This window comes from Lissotriton helveticus, chromosome 1_1, assembly GCF_964261635.1.
Source record: "Lissotriton helveticus chromosome 1_1, aLisHel1.1, whole genome shotgun sequence".
NCBI classification, from domain to species: domain Eukaryota; kingdom Metazoa; phylum Chordata; class Amphibia; order Caudata; family Salamandridae; genus Lissotriton; species Lissotriton helveticus.
The window spans coordinates 1,366,659,423-1,366,684,449 of NC_136057.1; the positions used below are offsets into that span (position 1 = coordinate 1,366,659,423).

Consider the following 25,027-nt stretch of genomic DNA (forward strand, 5'->3'; position numbering starts at 1 on the left):
CCCGTTTGGCAAAGCGTACCCCCTCAAAGAATGTGCAGCTTCTGACCCGAGAAGCCCCTGCCAAGAAAATGACAAGCTACTTTCACAAAGCATTCCCTGGAAATGTATTGCAGGACTACCCAGCGCAGAGAATGAGCATCTTCTCTAAGTATTCTGGAAGATGTATTGTATTGTAATTGCATTTATATAGCGTTTAGTACCCCTGATGAGGCGTCGAAGCGCTTTTTCGGCGAGTAGCACCCTACTCCGGAATATAGGATTAGTGTTGAATTAGTATAGTGAAATATGAAATTTGAAAAGTGTAGTGCCCGACCCTCCTCATACGTGAAAGACCAACACCTACCGCTAAGCTTTTTGGTGGAGGTAGCACCCTTATCTCCTTTTTCACAGAACAGTCAGCTCCTTAAAGTAGTCTATGAGATTTAGCACCAGACCATACCCACAGAAAATTGATTTCATTTATTATTTTTAACAGAGGAAGAGTTTTTTGAGCTATTTGAGCTTGCTTCAAGACACGATTCAGAGGTACTTTTTTTTTTCTATAACAGAATACTTCTTACACATTGGCAATAGTCACTGTGTAGTTATGTTCAAGTTAGACTTTCCTTGAAAAGGTGTTTTTTTTAAAGTTGCCTATAACTTTTGTCCTCCTAGCTGATTTCCACAAAACTTGGCAATTGGTGAACTCAGTCGGCTAAGTTTCGCGAAGGTCTGTCCAGTGCGCTTGGTTTTAGGAATGAGCAAAATTTCCTAGATGACCTAAAATGGGAAAACACTTCAGTTTCCCCCTGAACAGATCTACTCAAAGATTGACATGCGGGACCTGAGCTGACTCTGCCAATCAACTATCCAGTTTTGTGTAGATCCGTCCATGTGGTCAAAAGTTGTAGGCAAATCAAACAAGCATTGGCATAGCCAATAGGTCTCGCTTTTGGGACCTTATAAGTATTTAGTTATGCAGCACAATATCTTTGGGGCAACAACATTAACTGTTGCATGGTTAAACACTTATAAGGTCCCAAAGGCGAGACCCATTGGCTATGCCAATGCTTGTTTAAAGAGGGCCTCGAAACTGGTCTCTATCGGGCTCTGTTGTGTGCCCTGGCACAGCCGGTCCGTTTTTTCCTGACTGCAGTGACAGCACATAGATGTGTGTGTGCTCACACTGCACACTTCTCACTAGTGGAGAAGTTAGGGCATGACGTCATGCCAGGTGAGCGTTGTATGGAAAGGGAAATCCTTTAAGAGAGTCATTTTCTCTCTGGATTTCCCTTCTCTTTTCAAAACTCAGGAGCAGCAACATTGTCATGGTGTCACCAGGACTTTAAGTGGAAGCTTTTTCATTATTAATTACAAGCCACCATAGCTGCTGCTTTTTTCTCTTATGCAACTAACAACCATTGACAAAGCCAATAGTCTTGACTTGTAGGTATGATGTTACTTGTTGTATCATATATCTGGATGCAGTGACAGAAACAGCAAAATAAAAGTCGGGCGGCACATTATGCTAAGAAAAGATTTTTTACTTATGTGTTTTTAAGCCACACCGTTAATTAGATTGGCCACGCCGCTTTGAAAGACCCCAATTTTTCATCCAACTTAAAGCTCTGCTGGTGGCCCTATGTGCACAACGCTCAGACCCTAATCAGAACCACTTCCCTGACTTACTCAGTGGGTGGAAACTCAAACTTTGGAGTTTTGATCGTACCTGACACACTTCACTTTGTAAAATTAGAGCAAAAGTAAATAGGCCCTTTAAATATGTTTACAGGTTGAGTATGCATCCCAGCCCCTAATGAGAGATACTCCATGCCCACACCCCTGTAATGAGGCAGAAATGTGTCTGAGGGTTGTTTGTGTAATTGCCAGAGTTCATATTAACTCGAGAAGTAATTGACGGTGACACGCGCCATGTGTGTACGCCTGGCGGGGTGAGAGTAATTGAGCTAAAGCAACACCACACCTACGGTTGTAATAAAGAGCGACATAACAAACTGGGCTAATTACAGCCGCTCCAATTACACCCATCTATCAAGTGACAGATTAAGTCAATATTCAAATGTATTATTGTTCTTTGATATGCGGTGTAAACAAAGATCCAAACTCCGGGCCCTTCTCGGTGACTCCATCAATAAAACATGGTGCATTTGGGGAGAGGAGTAAATTGATTACCTTAGCCAGGAGAGTGATAATACTTATGAATTTATTTTAAAGCGAGCAAGCAGGCTGGCTGCTGTAAGAATAACGGGAACACGAGGAAGCACGTAATAAAATGTATTGATTGACACACCAAAGATGCAGCGGCACGCGCGCCTAGCGCCCTGATGCATCCGTGGGGTGGGTGGGAGGGGTCCTTTGTAGGATGGAATGAAAAGCTGTCATTTTTAGGTCGAGTTATTTATAACTCGGAACCTTTTACTACTGAACGAAAATCTGTTGAACCAGCCGGATTTCGTTAAATGCATGTTGTTCACTCATGCATGAAGCTTCCCCAGGCGCGCGCTTGGCCTCGCACACCACCATCAAAGGCTTCTGCTCCCCCTCACTCCCTTTCCTCCCTCCCACTCGCTGGCAACGTCAAACCCGAGAGCTTTTGTAAAAGGGGCTTGCTTAAAGCTTGAAGGCAATCTGCTTCCCCGCCCCCTGGTGTTTCTGGCTTTTCTCGCTCGCTAATCAGTTTTTTTCCCCCTCCTACCCTTACTTTGATGTCCGCCGTGTGTGGCCTCTGCCTGTCGCCTCTCCGTCCTTCGTAGCCCCTCTCTGTCGTGGAATCTCAAACCCCTCCTTTGTGAGCTACAAAAGACAATTAAAATATCTTCTCAATCAGCACATCAGGCTTTAAAGTCCATCATACAACCTGAATCCCAACTGAAACCTCCTCCTTGAGTTTCACTACATTGTTTATCCCTCTCCAGAAATTGCAGTGATTTGACTTTAAAAAGACTCTATTCTATAACTTTTAATCTGTAACTAATGTGACTTCAAAAAAGACTGCACTCTGTAACCAATTTTTATCCAACACTACCTTTGACAATATTTGAAAATCAAATGTTTTTAAAGCGCTCTGATACACTCTGTTCTTGCCAGCGCTATATGAAAAACTCTTTAAATAAAGAAGTTTGATACCCATAGGAAGGTCTGTGTTCAACACCAGAGGTAGTTTCAAAGCCTTGGGGACTTCATTCAGGCAGACAAAGTGCTCCTTAGGCTTCAGATAATACAGTCCAAATGAACATCTGACAGTGCTAAGGTAACACTACAATGCTACCAAATGGTTAACCACCCCTGCATCACTCAGCATCACCACAGCACCACTCAGCACCACCACAGCACCACTCAGCACCACCACAGCATCACTCAGCGCCACCCCAGCATCACTCAGCACCACCACAGCACCACTCAGCATCACCACAGCATCACTCAGCACCACCACAGCATCACTCAGCACCACTCAGCACCACCACAGCACCACTCAGCATCACCACAGCATCACTCAGCATCACCACAGCATCACTCAGCGCTACCCCAGCATCACTCAGCACCACCACATTATCATTCAGCACCACCACATTATCACTCAGCACCACCACAGTACCACTCAGCACCACCACAGCATCACTCAGCACCACCACAGCATCACTCAGCACCACCACAGCATCACTCAGCACCACCACAGCACCACTCAGCACCACCACAGCACCACTCAGCACCACCACAGCATCACTCAGCGCCACCCCAGCATCACTCAGCACCACCACAGCACCACTCAGCATCACCACAGCATCACTCAGCACCACCACAGCATCATTCAGCACCACTCAGCACCACCGCAGCACCACTCAGCATCACCACAGCATCACTCAGCATCACCACAGCATCACTCAGCGCTACCCCAGCATCACTCAGCACCACCACATTATCATTCAGCACCACCACATTATCACTCAGCACCACCACAGTACCACTCAGCACCACCACAGCATCACTCAGCACCACCACAGCATCACTCAGCACCACCACAGCATCACTCAGCACCACCACAGCACCACTCAGCACCACCACAGCACCACTCAGCACCACCACAGCACCACTCAGCACCACCACAGCATCACTCAGCACCACTCAGCACACCCCAGCATCACTCAGCGCCACCCCAGCATCACTCAGCGCCACCCCAGCATCACTCAGCGCCACCACAGCATCACTCAGCGCCACCACAGCATCACTCAGCGCCACCACAGCATCACTCAGCACCACCACATTATCACTCATCACCACCACATTATCACTCAGCACCACCACATTATCACTCAGCACCACCACATTATCACTCAGCACCACCCCAGCATCACTCAGCACCACCCCAGCATCACTCAGCACCACCCCAGCATCACTCAGCACCACCACAGCACCACTCAGCACCACCACAGCATCACTCAGTGCCACCCCAACATCACTCAGCACCACCCAGCATCACTCAGCACCACCATAGCACCACTCAGCATCACCACATCATCACTCAGCGCCACCCCAGCATCACTCAGCAGCACCACTCAGCAGCATCACTCAGCACCACCACAGCATCACTCAGCACCACTTAGCACCACCACAGCACCACTCGGCATCACCACAGCATCACTCAGCGCTACCCCAGCATCACTCAGCACCACCACATTATCATTCAGCACCACCACAGTACCACTCAGCACCACCACAGCATCACTCAGCGCTACCCCAGCATCACTCAGCACCACCACATTATCATTCAGCACCACCACAGTACCACTCAGCACCACCACAGCATCACTCAGCACCACCACAGCACCACTCAGCACCACCACAGCACCACTCAGCACCACCACAGCATCACTCAGCACCACCACAGCATCACTCAGCACCACCACAGCATCACTCAGCACCACCACAGCATCACTCAGCACCACTCAGCACCACCACAGCATCACTCAGCGCCACCCCAGCATCACTCAGCGCCACCACAGCTTCACTCAGCACCACCACCGCATCACTCAGCACCACCACATTATCACTCAGCACCACCACATTATCACTCAGCACCACCACATTATCACTCAGCACCACCACAGCATCACTCAGCACCACCACCCCAGCATCACTCAGCACCACCCCAGCACCACCACAGCACAACTCAGCGCCACCACAGCATCACCCAGTGCCACCCCAGCATCACTCAGCACCACCACATCATCACTCAGCGCCACCCCAGCATCACTCAGCACCACCCCAGCATCACTCAGCACCACCACATTATCACTCAGCACCACCACAGCATCACTCAGCACCACCACAGCACCACTCAGCACCACCCCAGCACCACTCAGCGCCACCACAGCATCACTCAGCGCCACCCCAGCATCACTCAGCACCACCACAGCACCACTCAGCACCACCACAGCACCACTCAGCACCACCACCGCATCACTCAGCGCCACCCTAGCATCACTCAGCACCACCACAGCACCACTCAGCATCACCACATCATCACTCAGCGCTACCCCAGCATCACTCAGCACCACCACATTATCACTCAGCACCACCACAGCACCACTCAGCACCACCACAGCACCACTCAGCACCCCCACAGCACCACTCAGCACCCCCACAGCACCACTCAGCACCCCCACATTATCACTCAGCACCACCACATTATCACTCAGCACCACCACAGCACCACTCAGCACCACCACAGCTTCACTCAGCACCACTACAGTACCACTCAGCACCACCACAGCACCACTACAGTACCACTCAGCACCACCACAGCACCACTCAGCACCACCACATCATCACTCGGCACCACCACAGCACCACTGGTGTGGCGCCGCGGCCAGGGCGACTGACGCTGGAATCTGGGGACCACGGTTCGATCCCCGGCTCCGGCGGCAGGTTAGCCCAGCACCATGTGACTCTGGGCAATAGCTCGCTTAATCTTCCCGACGGCCCCCAGCGCCTAGAGACCCTTACGGATGATTGTGCGCTTTACAAATGTGGACTTTACTCAGCACCACCACAGCATCATTCGGCACCCCCACAGCACCACTCAGCACCCCCACAGCACCACTCAGCACCCCCACAACACCACTCAGCACCCCCACATTTTCACTCAGCACCCCCACATTTTCACTCAGCACCACCACAGCACCACTACAGTACCACTCAGCACCACCACAGCACCACTCAGCACCACCACATCATCACTCAGCACCACTCAGCACCACCACAGCATCACTCGGCACCACCACAGCATCACTCAGCCCCACTACAGTACCACTCAGCACTACCACAGTATCACTCAGCACCACCACAGCACCACCACATTATCACTCAGCACCACCACATTATCACTCAGCACCACTCAGCACCACCACAGCACCACTCAGCACCACCACAGCATCACTCAGCACCACCACAGCATCACTCAGCGCCACCCCAGCATCACTCAGCGCCACCCCAGCATCACTCAGCGCCACCACAGCATCACTCAGCACCACCACAGCATCACTCAGCACCAACACATTATCACTCAGCACCACCACAGCACCACTCAGCACCACAACAGCATCACTCAGCACCACCACAGCATCACTCTGAAACACTACAGCATCCCTCTGGAACACCACAGCATCACTATGTGCTACCACAGCATCATTATGCGCCACCACAGCATCACTCAGGGCCTCCACAGCATCACTCAGGGCCACCACAGCATCACTCAGGGCCACCACAGCATTACTCAGGGCCTCCACAGCATCACTCAGGGCCTCCACAGCATCACTCAGGGCCTCCACAGCATCACTCAGGGCCTCCACAGCATCACTCAGGGCCTCCACAGCATCACTCAGGGCCTCCACAGCATCACCCAGGGCCTCCACAGCATCACCCAGGGCCTCCACAGCATCACCCAGGGCCTCCACAGCATCACCCAGGGCCTCCACAGCATCACCCAGGGCCTCCACAGCATCACCCAGGGCCTCCACAGCATCACCCAGGGCCTCCACAGCATCACCCAGGGCCTCCACAGCATCACCCAGGGCCTCCACAGCATCACCCAGGGCCTCCACAGCATCACCCAGGGCCTCCACAGCATCACCCAGGGCCTCCACAGCATCACCCAGGGCCTCCACAGCATCACCCAGGGCCTCCACAGCATCACTCAGGGCCTCCACAGCATCACTCAGGGCCACCACAGCATCACTCAGGGCCACCACAGCATCACTCAGGGCCACCACAGCATCACTCAGGGCCACCACAGCATCACTCAGGGGCACCACAGCATCACTCAGGGGCACCACAGCATCACTCAGGGGCACCACAACATCACTATGCGCTACCACGGCATCACTGAACGCCACAGCATCACTCGTCGCCACCACAACATCACTCCGCGCCATCACAGCATCAATCTGTGCAACCATTCAACACCTGGTTCAAATATGTTCTCTCAATGTTTCAAGCTTTATTACAAATGTCACAAAAAGATGTTAATATTTCTCTTCTGTTCTTGGATTTTCGTCACAATAAAATACACTGAACATAATCTTCACAAAAGTTATTTACAAAAGTTTAAGCTATTGCCATTATAAATTACAATCACTTTTATTTAAGTATTTAATTAATTAAAAAAATTAAAAGCCATTGTTATTTGTAATATCAATACATCTAAGTCACTTAAATACAAAACATGTTGCATTACAAATGCTATAGGTGTCACATTTGCGAAAGTTATAACTATTGGCATTGTAAATGACAAAGCTTTTAATTTAGCTATTTTCAAAACCAACACATAAATAAAAAAATTGTCATTTACAAGACCAATAGCTCAAACTTTCCTAATGCGAGACCTATTGCATTGCAAATGCTTGTTGTAAGAAGGCTCTGCTGACGTTATTGTCTGCTGAGTGACACTTGAAAGGCGCGCCGGCGAGGAGATTAAATTGCTGCTTTTCACGTTCAGTCCCGGAGGGGAGATGTGACAAGATGGATGCCGCGTGCTCTGAAGCATAATTGTGACAAAATGAGGCAAGGTTTGTATGTTGAAATATCAACTCACGCAAGTTCAGACGACAAGCTAGCTGGTTTTATTAACATCTTCGGAGGGAATACTGCACCTTCATCACAGCTCAGTCGGCACCTGCCCTGCAGGAGAAGCGTCAGCCTTAACAATCTAACAGAATGAACTTACATGGAAGGTATCGGTGGCCCCCGATGAACACACAGGGTACAACACAGCTCTCGCCTTTAAAAAATACAAAGGATACAAGCATTGGCCTCGTGCGCGAGGGGCCTCTGGAGGCGATCTGTGGTGGGGGAGGGGGAGAAGCGGGAGTTGTGTGCGCGTAAAAGTGAAACTGATTGCGATGGCGATCAGGCGCTGAAAGATGGCGGCTGCGCATGCTCGCACGTGTAACCGCAAGCTGGAGGCCGGCAAAAGCTACTGGTGGCAGTTTTAAAAGCCACTCACTAAATGTCTCGTCAGAACAGCGCATGCGCTGGCTCTAGCGAGACCTAAAAATGCCTACAACGTTTGTAGGTGGAACCACACAGTAGTGACATACACAGCAGTGGTAAGTAGTTGGCTGATAGCAAGAGGTTAGGCTTAGGTTCTGGCCTGCTCGGGGTCAAGGAGGTTGTTGACTGATGGCTTGAAGGCCGAGGCAAGGTCTCGCCGTTGGTCCGGTGGAATCGGGGTTTGGCTGACGTAAGGCACAGTGCCCATCCTCCTGTGTACACAGCTTAAGGATCTAAACTGCAGAGGTTTGCTCAGGGCAGGAGGTTGGGTGCAGTTCCATCCTCTGCCCACCCCCTGCTTCTCGGGTTGAAGGCTTTGTACCATGGGTGTTGGCTGCTGGGCGCAGAATTTGGCTGCAGCCAGGCTCGCCCCGAACTCCTGTGCATGGCCAGGGAATGGCCGATGGGACGAGGTTGGCTGGCGGGCCTGCCTGTTGCCAAGCTTTTCACTCACTCACCATTGTGTGTGGCATGGGTTGGAAATTACATGCATCATAAAGAAGCATCTGCAATGCAATAAGTATTTGCAAGAGTTTAAGGTATTGGCATGCTTCCCAGAGCAGCGCATTCACTGCTAGACTTGACCTAAAAACAATGACATTCACTCAAAAAAGCACAGTTAAAAACTGAGCTGTAGGTCTGGCTCAAATACGTAAAACCCCTGAAATTCACCAGCTAAGGTTATCAACACACACAACGTACGCCATAACTTGCATGAACCTCTATGCTCAAAACGCCAATTTGTCAATGGCACAGAAACAAAAAAAAGAGCCAACAAGAGAATCTGCACAAGTTAAGGCATCTGTTGCATGCCTTGATAATCCTCCCTACAGTGTTCACTTCTCCTGCTCTGCAGCTGGCAGTCACCCCCTCTCTCTTTCATACTCTTCCCTTTTATTCCCTCTCTTTCTGTCTCTGTCTCGCTCCTCTTTACTTGATGAAAACCCTGACTTCAATAAACGGCTCGTACCCTCTATTTCCTCTCTTTTCCTTTATTGGCTCCCCATAGAAAATGATGCTAAAAAGAAATAAACACTTTAGCTGCAAATGTCGTCTTTTTCTGACATTTTTCTATTTCAAAATGAAGCCTCAGGACAGAGAGAAAAGAGGTTAAAAATACGAAAAATAAATAAAGCAAGACAGAGTTGTCGCAAAGTGGGCAGATTGGTTTTACGCACACCCACACACATTAGTGCCACTTTGCAGAGTTTGCCAGTGAAGCAGTCATTTTGTTTTTTCCCTGGTGGGGAATTGCACCATTCCTGGAGTTCCTAATATACCTGGTTGATGGGCAGAGTGAAAAACGTTTAATGTGATCCTTGTCAGCTGTTTCCTTTTGCCAGGGGTAAACATCCTTAAGAACGAAGCCGGATTCCCGCTGTGTCTTCACAGCGCCGCCAATAGAACAAACACGTCTTTAGTACGCATTCATTCAGCATGCAAGTTGTTAGAATGACTTTCCTTAAGGGGTGCATTGGTGGAATGGTGTTGGCAGTGATAGAAGTGGACGGGGACGGAAGGGCACGGCGTGCCCCTACTTCTAAAAAATTGTTCAGTCCGTTCCCCTACTTCTTGCTTTCAAAAAAGCGTCCCAGGACAGCTAGTCCAACTTTAAAATGATAACTTTTTTCTTTCCGCTTCCGGGGCTGCTCGCACTTCTCTGTTGTACTCCAGAGGCTGCAGCAGCCCCCGCCCCCCCTGAGCTCGCACAGACCGAGGGCAGGCCATTGTCATTCCGATTGAGGCAGATTAGCCCCTTTAGAATGACAATGCGCCCGCCCTCTGCCTTTAACATATCAAGTGCCCCTGAGATCAGAGTTGGTGATTAGAGAGGAGCTTTCCCCAAGCAGAGTACTGTGGGGAACTTGACACCTTTGTCAATGTTGTACACGGAGGAGCAGTGACCACAGTGACCGGACAGAAGAGGCGACAGGAAAGGAGAGGTACTAGGGCAGGAGAGGTGTCGGGGCAGGAGAGGTGTCGGGGCAGGAGAGGTGTCGGGGCAGGAGAGGTGACGGGGCAGGGGAGGTGACGGGGCAGGGGAGGTGACGGGGCAGGGGAGGTGACGGGGCAGGGGAGGTGACGGGCAGGAGAGGTGACGGGGCAGGAGAGGTGACGGGCACGAGAGGTGACGAGCACGAGAGGTGACGGGCACGAGAGGTGACGGGGCAGGAGAGGTGACGAGGCAGGGTAGGTGACGGGGCGGGGGAGGTGACGGGGCAGGGGAGGTGACGGGGCAGGGGAGGTGACGGGGCATGAGCTAGAGCAGTAACCGGGCGTGAGCGGTGAAAGGACAGGAGCGGTGAAAGGACAGGAGCGGTGAAAGGACCAGGAGCGGTGAAAGGACCAGGAGCGGTGAAAGGACAGAAGCGGTGAACGGGGCAGGAGCAGTGAACAGGACAGGAGCAGGGAACAGGACAGGAGCAGGGAACAGGACAGGAGCAGGGAACGGGACAGGAGCAGTGAACGGGGCAGGAGCAGTGAACGGGGCAGCAGCAGTGAACGGGGCAGCAGCAGTGAACGGGGCAGCAGCAGTGAACGGGGCAGCAGCAGTGAACGGGGCAGCAGCAGTGAACGGGTCAGCAGCAGTGAACGGGGCAGCAGCAGTGAACGGGGCAGGAGCAGTGAACGGGGCAGGAGCAGTGAACGGGGCAGGAGCAGTGACGGGGCAGGAACAGTGACTGGGCAGGAGCAGTGACTGGGCAGGAGCAGTGACTGGGCAGGAGAAGCAACGGGGCAGGAGAGGCGACGGGGCAGGAGAGGAGACGGGGCAGGAGAGGAGACGGGGCAGGAGAGGAGACGTGATAGGAGAGGCGACGGGGCAGGAGAGGTGACGGGGCAGGGAAGGTGACGGGGCAGGGGAGGTGACGGGGCAGGGGAGGGGGCAGGGGAGGTGACGGGGCAGGGGAGGTGACGGGCATGAGCTAGAGCAGTAACGGGGCGTTAGCGGTGAAAGGACAGGAGCGGTGAAAGGAAAGAAGCGGTGAACGGGGCAGGAGCAGTGAACGGGGCAGGAGCAGTGAACGGGGCAGGAGCAGTGAACAGGGCAGGAGCGGTGAACAGGGCAGGAGCGGTGAACAGGGCAGGAGCAGTGAACAGGGCAGGAGCAGTGAACAGGGCAGGAGCAGTGAACAGGGCAGGAGAAGGGAACAGGGCAGGAGAAGGGAACAGGCCAGTAGAAGTGACGGGCCAGGAGAAGTGACGGGCCAGGAGAAGTGACGGGCCAGGAGAAGGGAAGGGCCAGGAGAAGGGAGGGGGCAGGGGAATTGACAAAGCAGGAGTGTTGATCGAGCATGAGCAGGAGTACTGACTGGACTGGAGCAGTGAAAGGGCAGGAGCAGGCGTTTCCCAGGGCGACTGGAAGGGTAGGGGGCCAGTTTAGTTTGGGGGGACCGGTTTTGTACAAGTGCAGGAGTTTTAAAAACACTGCAAAGTTCTTTGTATATTCAGCAGGGTTCGGTCAACAATACAAGTGCAAAGATAACTTTGGTGATCAATGTACCTGCTGGAGAGAGATGGGAGCATGTTTTGTCTAGTGGCTGTTTTACTCATCTAAGGTAGTGCAGAGTGGTAATATGCCTGCTGCAAAGAACATGTACCATGCATATCAAAAAGCAATATGTTATGTGCATAGTTCAGTGGGTACTGCTGTGTGTTCACTTCCCGAATGAAAAGACACTTGAATACATATGGCCTGGCAGTTCGGGCTGGACTGTTCACATTGGGCGCAGGATCAAGACTGATTTGCATATGGCTCGGTCCAAACTGGAATGGCATGGTGAGCAAAAAACGATGGATTTAAGCCCAGATCTCTGAACTGGGGTGAATGTATGACATTGTTCTGCCTTCTGTCCATCAATTGTTCTTTTTGCATTTGTCACCCCGAGTGGGACAGGTATGCTCAGACAATAGTCCCGTGCTCTCCATGCCACTGGAATCAAGCTATCCTGGTTGATGAGGGCTGAAAGCCCAAAACCGGTCCTAGGATGCTTGATTCCGGTCCAGGGAGGACCTGGCCTGGCAGTTCGGGCTGGACTGTTCTCATTGGGTGCAGGATCAAGACTGATTTGCATATGGCTGGGTCCAAACTGCAATGGCATGGTGAGCAAAGAAACAATGGATTTAGGCCCAGATCTCTGTACTCGGGTGAATGTATGATATTGTTCTGGATTCTGTCCACCAGTTGTTCTTTTTGCTTTATTATGATTGAGCAGCTAGCTGGCTGACATGAATATGAAGGAGCCTTTGTGGGTTTCCTTGCGTCTAGATTCTCCTGAAGAGTCCCTTTCTCTTCTGAGCCCTGCTTAACACATGTGTACATAAGGAGCCCTGTATTCATGACCTCAATGTTTGAGACAAAAATAATCATGGATTTCTGAACAATGAGAGTAAAAGCATTAAGGTAACATGTTGTTCCTGCTTATATTTCACATGCTTTATATAAACCTGTATTCCCTATGCGTGTTTGCTTTTTCCTGAATTAAACCTCAAATAAACATATCCATTCTTTTAATTAAATAATGTTATAAGCTGTAACTGGTCAGTGAAATGCTAAACGTACTAAAAATGGGTATATTTTGCTATTTCTAGCCACACCCCTGACTCCGCCCACTGATTCAATCTTCGGTTATTCCCGCCCCCTGATTCTCCACCCACAGTTCCCCTACTTTTGTTTTCCCACTTCGACCACTGGGTGTTGGATTTAAAGTCCAACACCTTCCCTACTACTGCGGAGACTGGAGTTGAAATAGTGAATTAACCTATATAAACATCCAGTGCCCCCCTAAGGCAAGTTGTTATAACGACTTGCTGAACGAATGTGTACTAAAGACGCGTTCATTCTAATGATGGCTCTATGACGGCACAGAGGGATTCCGGCTCTTCACCACACTGATCTCACACCACCCACTTCCCTACATTGTTGACTTCTCCTGCAATGCTTCTGGTAGCTGCCCCTCCCCCTCTCTTGCTTCTTCCCTCGCTTTGCTCCGCTCCTCCTCACTTGCTGAAACCTGTGACTTACCCTCTCTTTCTTCTCCTTTCCTTTATTTGTTCCCCTGTGAAATTAATCCAACAAAGAAAGAAACACTTTTGTGTAAATGTCGTCTTTTTCTGACATTTTTGTATTCCAAAGTGCAGCTTCCGAACGAAGAAGAAGAAAAGTTTCAAAATAAAAAAACTAAATAAAGCAAGACAGATTTGTTACAGAGTGGCCAGATTGGTTTTATTCACATCCACGCACATTAGCGCCACATTTAACTTTTTAGGCAAAAACACGAATTCATTTCTCAGTAATAAGTGTAAAAGCGTTAAGGGAACCATGTTGGTCCTGCTTACATTTCACATGATTTACCTTATTTTGCATTCCCTATCAGTGATTGCTTTTTCCAGGATGTTGTGACTTTTTTTTTTCAGGCAACATATTACTCTTGCCTCACCTCCCTCATAACCCATTTTCTGGTTCTCCAGTGCCGCAAGGTCATAGGCATGGAAATAGCGCTATGCAAATATGATTTTAATTTTCTGTGTCAAGAGCTCTAACTTTCACAAATGCGATACCGATTGCATTGCAAATGCTTGGTTGTTAACTGTGGTCATATGAGTGATATTTGGGGAGATTATGTAGCCTTGCAGCTAGAACGGTCAACGTCGAAGCTGGAGAACCAGGTTTGAATCTTGGCAACGACGCTCAACATCCTGTGATTCTGGGCAAATCACGTAATCTCCCAGTGCCTAACAAAAATGAATGTGTCCTTGTGTAACAAAACCAAAACTGGTGCTTTGTAAAGCGCCCTGATACCCAATATCTTCAGGTCTAAAAAAAATAAAATGTATGGACAGAATACATGCGGATGCGCAGAGTTTAATATATTATGTATATTACTATTATTGATGGGTGATAGGGGCCAAGACTCACAGGCGGAGAAGGCTCGAGTCAGTCATGATGCCCTTCCCTCCCTCAAAGTAAAGAAGAAAGCTGGGCGAGAGTGTGAGAGCTTTGAGGCTCAATGGCAGAAAGGGTCAAGTGGTGCTGCATTTTTTACTGCATTTTTACTGTTTTTTATTGCTTTTCACTGTATTTTATTGTAATTCATTGTATTTTACACTGTAAAGATTTTAAGTAATCACACAGTTTATCAATAAACCCTGGTGCAGAATGTGGTTTTGCCGCATTCATTATGCTAATTAGTTTGGTTGGAGATGTAGTGTCAAAGTGTGGGAGCATAGCTGATTAGAATTGGGGTAAGGTGAGGGTATTAGAGGTTAAAAAAGTGTGATCAGGTTGTTTCTGATTATTGTGATTTTCGAGAAGTATGTCGTAAAGTTATTTGATTAGGATGGATCGTTTATACGCGAGCATGGAGGAGAATGTATTTTTTTTTTTGCAGAGTTTTATATAGCGCGAACTAGAACCGAACTGAATCAGTTATCAGAGCGCTTTACATAGCACCAGTTACGTTACATGAGGACACACTTTTCATTTTAGGCATAAGTGATTTGCCCAGAATCACAGGGGGTTTTTGGCGTTGTTACCGAGACTCGAACCCAGATCCCCAGGTCCGAGGTCGAGCGCCTTACCCGTTAGGCCAACCCCTCTCCCCAAGGTTTTTTGTATTGTGTGCAAGCCTGTGTCCGTGAGGCTGATGTGAGGTGGACAGGGTTTGTTAGTATAAGGGGAAAAACTGTATATTTATTAATACTAATGAAAGTTCTGTGCCTTTCTTGGCAGGCGCCTGAGACCAGTCACTATGGACTCCATCAGTCGCCTGGCTTCGCCGATGGCCATGTACCAGGAGGATCTGCAGGGTAATCCTCTGGCGCAGGAGAGGCTGCGGGAGTCAGTGCGCCGCAGCGTGCTCGAGCCCCCAGCTCGTATCCTGTCACGAAGCTGAGGTCTTGTGCAATATATACATGGTGGGAGATGAGAAAAGGAGCGCAGAAAACCCCGAATGTGAAACTTCCTTATAACTAGAGTGAAACCTCTAAGAAGCGGGGGCAAGGGGATAGACAATGTGAATAAGACACTGGGACAATGTAATAACTGAAGAGACAGGGTTCAAGATGGCAGTGTGATAGCTACAGGAACAAGCAACAGAGGCAAAGTGATAAGAACAGGTATCTGACCCTGGGGACAGCAGTATAACTTCAAGAATAGGGGCACAGATTGAGGTGTAATCACTACAGGACCAAAGCCTTAGAGCAGTTTCATAACCATAGGTATAAGGTCCAATGGCAGTGTAATCTCTACCGGAGGAAGGCTCCAGGGGGCAGCTAATAATGACATAAAGACGTCTTCAGGGGTAGTGTAATAACCACACGACCAAGGCCTTAAATGGCAGTGCAGTAACCTCAGAAATAAGACCATAGACCTAGGGACAGTGTAATAAACCTACATATAAGACCCTCTAGGGCAGTGTAATAGCTAGAGGCGCAGGGTCCTATGAGCAGTGTAATGCATGTATGCAGCCTTATAGTGTAATATTATACCCATATTGATAAGACTCTAGACAATAGTGAAATCGCTACTGGAATACAGCCTAGGGGAATGAGTTACAATAACTATTGTTAGTCGTGTCACAGGTTCCTTAACTCCTTACTTCCCTCAGCGTTCCTGATTGGCTCCATGATAACAGTGAACCAAAAGATTGCCCATCTGGAGTTACAACTGAAGACTTGCAGCAATGAGGATCCAGTGAGTGGTGACAATTACAGATACATATCACCAAACACGACAAAAGCCATGCAGAAGTTGCTAGTAAATCATAAATGACGGCCTTGTGGTTCTACAAGATCCAAGAGTCTTTCTGTGTGAAATGACAGACACAGTGGCCGATTAGGATGACAGACGGACTTTGTCCGTCCGCCATCCTGTCGTGGGAAGGGACCGTCCGCCATAAGGGCGGAGGTCCCGTGCGTCGAATTAGGATGCACCCGCCACAGTGGCGGGTGCATCCCACATTAATAATATTGCCGCGGGCGGTGCTGAAAGCACCGCCCGCCGCAATGCCAAAAATGCATGTTGTGCGTTTCAAAGCACAACATGACAGGCACCGCGTGGTGCCTGCCATGTTATACTTTGAAACACAGAGGGATACTATAGGTACCCCCCATGTGCACCCCCCACCCCCTTCACCCTAGGGACCCGCAACAGGCCCCCAAAGCAAAGACCGTATGCCTTTCCACGGCGGTAATGCCGCCGAGGAAAGGCATAGGACCGCAGCCATCGTAATATGGTTGGCGGTGTCTCGCAGATATATTGCAATAGAATACTTTCAATTAGCAATAGACTTTTGAATGCAATAGATACAGTTGTTGCAATATGCAACACAAGTCAAACACAAAATAACATTGAGCTCAATGGGAAGTTTTCAGGAAATGCAATCTAATCTCTTTACAAATGTTTTTCTTACTCAGGGCTGGATCCTGGATTCAGCCCTGGTGCATTTCCTGTAAACAGTTGAAAGAAATCGTTTTTGTTACACAGGCAATTTCTAAGGAATATTTGTATGTTTTGAAAATCGACAAGAATGTCTGGCAAAAACCAGGCAATGTATTCCTATGGGAAAAAATTGGGTTAACAGTAAATCACGGTTATAATTACTTTTCAGGTTCAGTGCTGGGCTTAAAGATACAGCACTGGGATCTCTCCTGGTCACAGGTGAGTAATTCCGTTTTTGATGTTTGGACGATTTTTAAGGAATATTTTAAAGTTGCAAAATTCGACACTTAGAAGAATTTCCAAGTGAAACCAGCCAATGTTACCCTATGGAGAAAATCAAGTTATCGGTCTTTGGATAAGTACTCGGTTGGCAGAGTTAAGGTTCAGGGGGTAGACTCAGGGGTCCCCCAGGGTCAAGTAAGTACAGTTGTTACACCCTCAGCTGCACAGGGGCAGCCGGGTGCAGAGTGAGTAGGCCCATTATTATCCTATGGAGGATAGGGGGCCTTCAGTTGGTGGCTGCTAGCAGGCAGGCCACATGGCTGTGGGAGCTGAGCTCCTGGTCACTTACACAGGGCAAGTGGGGAAGTAGAATAGGATAGGTGCTGCACTCCCTTTGGCACTCGGGCGGCTGGGTGCTTTTGGGCCTCCGGGCGCCTTTTTATTCATGGGGAAAGCTGGAAGTTGAACAAAGGCTGCAGGCTCGGGGATGGAGATTCTTCAGGTGTGACCACCACTTTGAGAGGTAAGTTGGGATCTTGGAGGATAGATAGACACCCAGGAGTTGGGCACAGGGGGCCGTGGAGCGCCGGGTGCAGGGGTGTCTTTTGACGTTGGGAAATCTTACCCTCAGGTGGTCGTGGTTGGAGGGGTCCCTTGTTGTGAGGCTGCAGGCGCCGTCAGGAGCGTCCAGGAGGGTCCTTGGGCACTGGATTTTAGGTCACAATCACAGAGGGGACGTCCTCGTGGTCTTTGTTCACTCAGGCACAGGCTGGGCTCTGCGGTTGCAGACTGTGCTGGATTCGCAGTTCCTGGCTGGCACCAGGGGTGTTGCTTGGTTGAGCAGATATTTTGGAAAAAGGGGACCCCTATATACTACTATTACACTTGTTATACATAGGGAACAAACTAGGTTAAGAAAGGTCTATAGCCAAGTAACACAATCAATCTCTATTTATGTAAAGTTCATAAATGATATACCCTAGAATATGAAAGTGAGAATAAAAAGTCCAACTGTATATAGAAAACCTCAACAATTGAAAATTTCACATTTGATTTTATTGGTATATATTATATATATTTATCATTTGTTTAAGGGTATACATATTTATATTCTTGTTTTTGTTTTTGTTTTCTTTTCTTATCTTATGGATATTTTTCAATATAACAACAGTCAGTTAAAATCGTAATAGAAAAAATGCAAAACCAATAGACATAAGACTGAACAAAATGTTGAAGGCAAAGCGGTAGATGTCACTACGCGTGTTTCGACTCTTAAGCCTTCTTCAGGTTACTGTCTATTGCTAACAATTAGTATGAGTCCAGACCTAATAAATGGCGAGGTAGTGATAGGTCAATCGATATTTAGGGCTTCTTGATATCTTCAAATGCAGGTTGATGAAGCCGAAAACATATATGTTGTAGATGTTTGGCAGATGTAATTGATATCTAAGCGTCAGTAGTTATGATCCTGTCGGATATTTATAATATATTAGCACATAAGGTCATACGGGAGAGAACTCGCTTAGCTTGATGATTGAAGAATATCTCCGCAGTTAAATTATATAGCAGGTAGGTGAAGAAGATAGCTCCCGGTATCTCAATGAAAAGACTGCCTGCGATGAGGTCGCTGGATACAAACAGCGTCCTCAATCGCAGGCAGTCTTTTCATTGAGATACCGGGAGCTAGAAACATTTCTGCCATTCTCAGCAGATATGGTAATGTGACCAAAAGTCATCATACAGATCCCAACCCCGGGAAGCTATTCACAAGCTATCCTCAGATAATGAACAATTCCTTCGATGTAACTACTGTCTATCTTCTTCACCTACCTGCATACTAATTGTTAGCAATAGACGGTAACCTGAAGAAGGCTCAAGAGCCGAAACGCGCGTAGTGACATCTACCGCTTTGCCTTCAACATTTTGTTCAGTCTTATGTCTATTGGTTATGCATTTTTTCTATTACGATTTTAACTGACTGTTGTTATATTGAAAAATATCCATAAGATAAGAAAAGAAAAACAAAAATAAGAATATAAATATGTATACCCTTAAACAAATGATAAATATATATAATATATACCAATAAAATCAAATGTGAAATTTTCAATTGTTGAGGTTTTCTATATACAGTTGGACTTTTTATTCTCACTTTCATATTCCAGGGTATATCATTTATGAACTTTACATAAATAGAGATTGATTGTGTTGCTTGGTTGAGCAGAACCACTGCTCGTGGGAGTCCCAGTCTTTAGATGAGCAAGGCAGGCAGGTCCTCCGGCGTTTTCGAGGTTGCTGTCAGCTAGAGACGCCAGGGTTTTAGCAGGAGCAGGTTCCCTGTCCTGGGGTGAGTACACCCCTTATCCTGCTCCTCTCCTGTGGGAGGGGGGCAGGGGCCTATCTCTGATTGGGCTGGGCTCCCCTTCCTCAAGATGGCGGGATCCCGGAGTTATTTATTTATTTAAGCATTTTATAAAGCGCACAAATACCCGTGGGTGTCTCGGCGCTGCGGACTGATGGCAATCGGGCATGAAGGTGAATTATTGATTAAAAAGCCATGTCTTTATCTGCTTCCTAAAGGTAAGCAGGGTAGGACTGGCTTTGATATGGGGGGGGAAGAGTGTTCCAAAGTTTGGTAGTGGCGCACAAAAAAGATCTGTCCCCCCAAGATACTTTTTTTGTTCGGGGAACAATGAGAAGATTAGCGTAGGAGGAGCGTAGTTGTCTGGGCGGATTGTATGGGCGAAAGGATTGCCTAAGAAAGTCAGGACCGATGGAATGAATGGCCTTATAAGCAATGCAAAGCGCTTTAAACTTGGATCTGCTTCTGACAGGTAGCCAGTGGAGTTGGCGAACGACTTTAGAGATGGGCTTGAATTTGGGCGTGCGTGTCAGCAGTCTGGCTGCAGTGTTTTGTATTAGTTGTAGTTTGTTGAGAACTCTTTCTTGCGCGTTGATGAATAGACAGTTGCAATAGTCTACTTTGGACATGACCAAAGTAGTAATCAGTGTTTTGGCGGCCGCCGCAGGGAGGTATGGGAGAAGTTTTTTATGATCTTGATAATATAGAAGGCTGATGAGACTATTGAGTTGGCGTGGTGCATAAAAGATAGCTCAGTGTCAAAGATTACTCCAAGGTTTCTGACTTTTTTGACTGGTGATGAGGGTGGGCCTAATTCTGCTGGCCACCATAGGGAGGACCAGGAAGGTGTAAGATTACCAAAGATCATTACTTCCGTCTTGCTAGAGTTCAGTCTGAGCGAGTTGTTTGCCATCCAGGCACTAATGGCCAGCATTCCTTTCTGAAAGTTGGCTGCAACCCCAGCGCCATCGTTGTGTTTTGCCAACACTAGTTGGGTATCGTCAGCATAGGAAGTCAGGCTCAGATTGTGAGATTTGATGACCCTCGCCAAGTCCGACACATAGATATCGAACAGTGTCGGGCTTAGCGAGGATCCCTGAGGAACACCGCATGGGAAGGAGAAAAGAGGGGAGGTGAAGTTACTCAGAGTGACTGTTTGTGAGCGGTTAGACAGGAATGATGCGAGAAGGGCTCTGGCCATCTGAGTGACACCCAGAGCAGAGACACGGTCGATCAAGATGGCGTGATCGACCGTGTCAAATGCTGCTGAGAGGTCCAGTAAGATGAGAACCGCGGCTCCTCCTGCATCCAGGATTTTTTAAATTTCATCAGAAGCTTTAATGAGGGTGGTTTCCGTACCGTGTCCCTTTCTGAACCCAAATTGGGTGTCGTCCAATAAATGGTGTTGCTCGATGAAATATGCCAATTGGGTGTTCATGGCTTTTTCTGCAATTTTTGCTGGTAGTGGCGGAGATGCAATAGGTCTGTAACTAGCAGTGTCTGTTGGGTCAAGATTTTTCTTTTTGATGAGTGGCTTAATGACCGTTTGTTTCCAGATGGCGGGGTATATGCCAGTTTTAAACATAGAGTTAATTATATTGGTCAGGTTGGATCCTATGATAGCAGGGTTAAGATTAAGAGTACCGAGGGGAGGAGCCTAGCTCGCGACCGAGATGGCCGCGCTTTAGCTCGGCTCCGTTCGCCCGCCTGTGTTTTTCACATTTATCCTGCATTTATCCTGCCCCGGGAAGCCCTCCTTGCTGTGTGGTACTACTACGACGCACTGCAGGCACTTACCACTTGTTCCGGTTGTCCTGGCTGCTGTGGGTCCGGTGCAGTGTCCCCGATCGTTCCCGGGACTCGAGAGCGGACTGGCCTGGTTCTTCGTCCCGGCTCCTGGGCCGGATGCAGCCTGCGGGCTTGCCCTTCGGGGCGCGCTGGAGGTGATTGGAGGGCCGCTGTTCGTGTGAGCCGGAGGTTCCTGGCTGAGAGACTCCTGTGTGGCAGCGGCCTTGGATGGTGACGCTGCCCTTCATTATTGGGGTTCCTCGTGTGTTCGGCTTCCTCCCCCTTTGTTCTCCGGTCCGGCCATTTTGTTCTTTGCCGTCCGGACTCGGAGAACGGGACCGGCGACATTGGAGGGCCGGCGAATCCCCTTCTTCTGGTGGCCCTCCTTCCTGTCCGGGGTGTTCTTCTGCCTGTCGACGGGACTTCGTCTGCTTTAACGCCGCCCCGGCGGAGGTTGTTGGCCGCGCGGCCTGTTCGGGCTCTCAAGATGGCGACCAGCCCCATTTGTTTGGGCCGGGCCCAGACGAGCGCTGGGGGCCCGCCACAAGGCCCGGGTGTCGGATACTGTGAATGTTTTCCTGCACTTGAGGGGATCCTGACCGTCCTGCTATCCTGGCGGCTATCGTTGGCCGCGCCACTCCTGGCTCTCGAGACGGCTCCTCACTACGGGCCTCCCGGGCCCCCGCGACCGGATGAGGCATCGATATCGCGGGGTGTGGCTGGTACTCTCCTGGCGGACTCGGCCCCGGCTGCCACCCCGGAGGCGCGCATCCTGACGGCGCCTTCTCCTCCTGTTCTGCCCCCTCTGCCCTTGGCCCGGGAGCCGGATTTTGTTTTGCCGGACTTTCATGATTCTCCTGGTCCCTCTCAATCACCACTGCCCGATGACGTCTCCTGTACCGGCCCGGATGGGTCGGCTTTTATGGATATGTCCTTGAAACTGTGCCTGCATCGTTTGCTACATTCTGTGACTTTCCTGGATCTTCCATGCTTTTCTTCCTGTGACTTTTTTGGACTGCCGTTGGACTTTCCTGCTGCCTGCCTTCTGTTCTTTCTGGCAGGGTCCTCGTTGGATCGGACCCTTACTGCTTTGGATAAAAAGGGTCAGGGCTGATGCAAACTGGCTCCTATATGCGGTGGTTCATGAACGGTTTGGATGATCTTAGTGTCCTGATATGGTTCTGTGTAACTGGTTAGTGCTCCTGGACTTTGGCCTGATACTCTTTGGCTTCCCGAGGACTTGGACCCTTAACCCGGGCGGGTGGATGGGTGCATTTACTCCTGTCTTTGGCCCTCCCCCGTGTGTATGTTTGTATGTCTTTATTCCCTTCTTTCCTTCCCTCCCTTCCCCCCCCCCCTTTTTTGTCTTCTAATTCCAACTTTTCTTGTTCCACTAAATTTCGGGTTCAACTTAGGGCGACAGGCACGCTGCGGGGGGGTAGGCCGTAGCCTTCTGCAGGGGTGCAGGGTGGGCTTAGGGGTGGGTGGGGGGGGTCTGTTTGTGTCGGGGGGTCTTTTTCCCCCCTTATTTTCCCTTTTTGTTCTATGGCTCTTGTGTATTCACTTTTTCGGGACTCTGTCGCCTTGTTTCTCCCCCGGGGGTATTCTGTCCTTCTTCCGGTGTGTGGCTGATTGTGGTTTGCTGCCTATTCTGTTATTATGTTGCTGTTACATCGCATGCCGGTTTTATTGTCCTGTTTTTTCCCCCTGAGGATGCTTGGTCTGGCGGGTGCTCCTTCTGTTGTCTTTTTTCCCTCTTTCCCTTCCTCCTTTATGGAGGTGCCCTTTTTCCGTTGGGATGCGTATCGTATGGTCTTTGTGATGGGGCTTTTTGACCACGTCTTCTCTGTTTGGGTGGGGGCGGAGGTGAGTGTGTGCGATTGATTGTTGCCACTGTCGCTATTTGATGGTCTGATTCTGTTTTTGTCCTTTGCTCGATTTGATTATATGGCTTCATTTTTTTACGTTGTGCTTATAAAATGGCGGCTTGCCGCGGTCCCTCCCTTGTATTCTCGTATGCGGCCCGTTATTCTTTTGGTCCCCTCCCCGTGCTAGAAAATTTAACCTTTATTATCCTGCTCTTGCTGAACGCTCGATGGTCTTTCTTGTTTCACCAGTGCTCCTGATGTTATATCCTGTGCAGATCTTCTTTTTGTATGCTGGTTATTTGACCATTCTGTTTCTGGCCAGCCCGTGGGGTTGTAGGCCAGTATTTGTGAGCTTTCATTGTCAATAAAGGTTTTCAAAAAAAAAAAAAAAAAAAAAAAAAAAAAAAGATTAAGAGTACCTGGAGGGCATGGGTCTTCTGGGGATCCTGATTTTGTAGCAGAAAGAAGATGAATAATGGAATCTGGGGAGACTTGATTGAATTCATTAAAAATGGGGGGGTGAACTGTGTTGGTGAGAGTCAAATCTAAAGGGAGAAGGGAGCCTGTGGGGATATTAGCTTCACTGATGTCAGTTGGGGAGGTGGTAGATGATTTATTGAATGAGAAATTATTGTATATAGTGCAGACTTTTTCTTGGAAATGAGTGGCTAGTGAGTTACAGAGTGTCTGTGTGGCATGATGGGGAGGGTTGATCCTTGCTTCACCTCCCAAGGTGTGGGGTTGGCAGAGGCTGGCACACCCCCATTCCTCACTTAGGGTTTCCCGCCTGCCTTCCTGCCAGAGTGGGGGTCAGAACCGTTGGGGGCCAGTTGCTGAGTACAGCAATTTGCCTGAGGAATCTCACAAAAGGCGGCATGCCTTTGAAGCTTCCCCTGCCCATCCTGGGGAAGAGGCTTAGCACCTCGTCCCAGGATGTGCATTGTTTCAGGCCCCTGGGAGCATCAAGGTCTCGACCCAGGGGTCCAGAAACAAGTCTGGTGGTGGCAGTCTCGGTAGCCACGCAGTCAGGACACTGGGAGTTGGTTAGTTTTCAGGGGCCATCTCTAAGATGCCCTCTGTTTTGCCTTTTACATTAAATCCCACACTGGCATAATGTGCTGAGAAGTTTGATACCAAACTTCTCAGTCTTCAGTGTAGCCATTATGGTGCTGTGGAATTCGTAATGACCACCTCCCGGCACCATATACTCTTAATGGCATCACTGCACTTACAGTGCCAAGGAATGGCTCTGGGTACTATAGGGGCACAGGACTCGTGCACCTGTGCCCACACCACTGGCATGGTGCACCCAGCTGGAGGGGTGACTGAGGTATGCCAGGGCAGTGTGTTTGTGGGCATGGCACCCAGAGATGTGTGCCATGTCGACTCTCGAGAAAACCGTCAACAAACAGCTGACAGCCTTCCTGGAGACGAACGGCTCCCTCGACCCATCGCAGTCCGGATTCCGAGCGAACCACAGCACCGAGACCGCCCTCATCGCGGCCACCGACAACATCCGGACCCTGCTGGACAACGGACAAACCGCCGCCCTCCTCCTGCTCGACCTTTCGGCCGCGTTCGACGCGGTCTGCCACCGCACCCTGACAACCCGCCTCCGCCACGGCGGGATCCAAGGAAAGGCCCTGGAATGGATCACCTCCTTCCTCTCCGACAGAACCCAAAGAGTCCGTCTCCCGCCCTTCCGCGCAGAAGCCACCAAGATCATCTGCGGCGTACGTCAAGGCTCCTCGCTCAGCCACACCCTCTTCAACGTCTACATGAGCCCCCTCGCAGCCATTG

General features: G+C 49.5%; 1 protein-coding gene across 1 annotated transcript in view; it reads left to right on the forward strand.

The window, feature by feature from the left end:
• The window catches only part of FAM227A (family with sequence similarity 227 member A), a 102,979-nt gene that overhangs the window by 234 nt on the left and 77,718 nt on the right, over positions 1 to 25,027 (forward strand). The window contains exons 2-3 of the mRNA XM_078683601.1: positions 15,278 to 15,420; positions 16,155 to 16,240. Coding sequence (XP_078539727.1) covers positions 15,297 to 15,420; positions 16,155 to 16,240 — 210 coding nt within the window. The 5' untranslated portion in view covers positions 15,278 to 15,296. The remainder of the gene's footprint in view (positions 1 to 15,277; positions 15,421 to 16,154; positions 16,241 to 25,027) is intronic.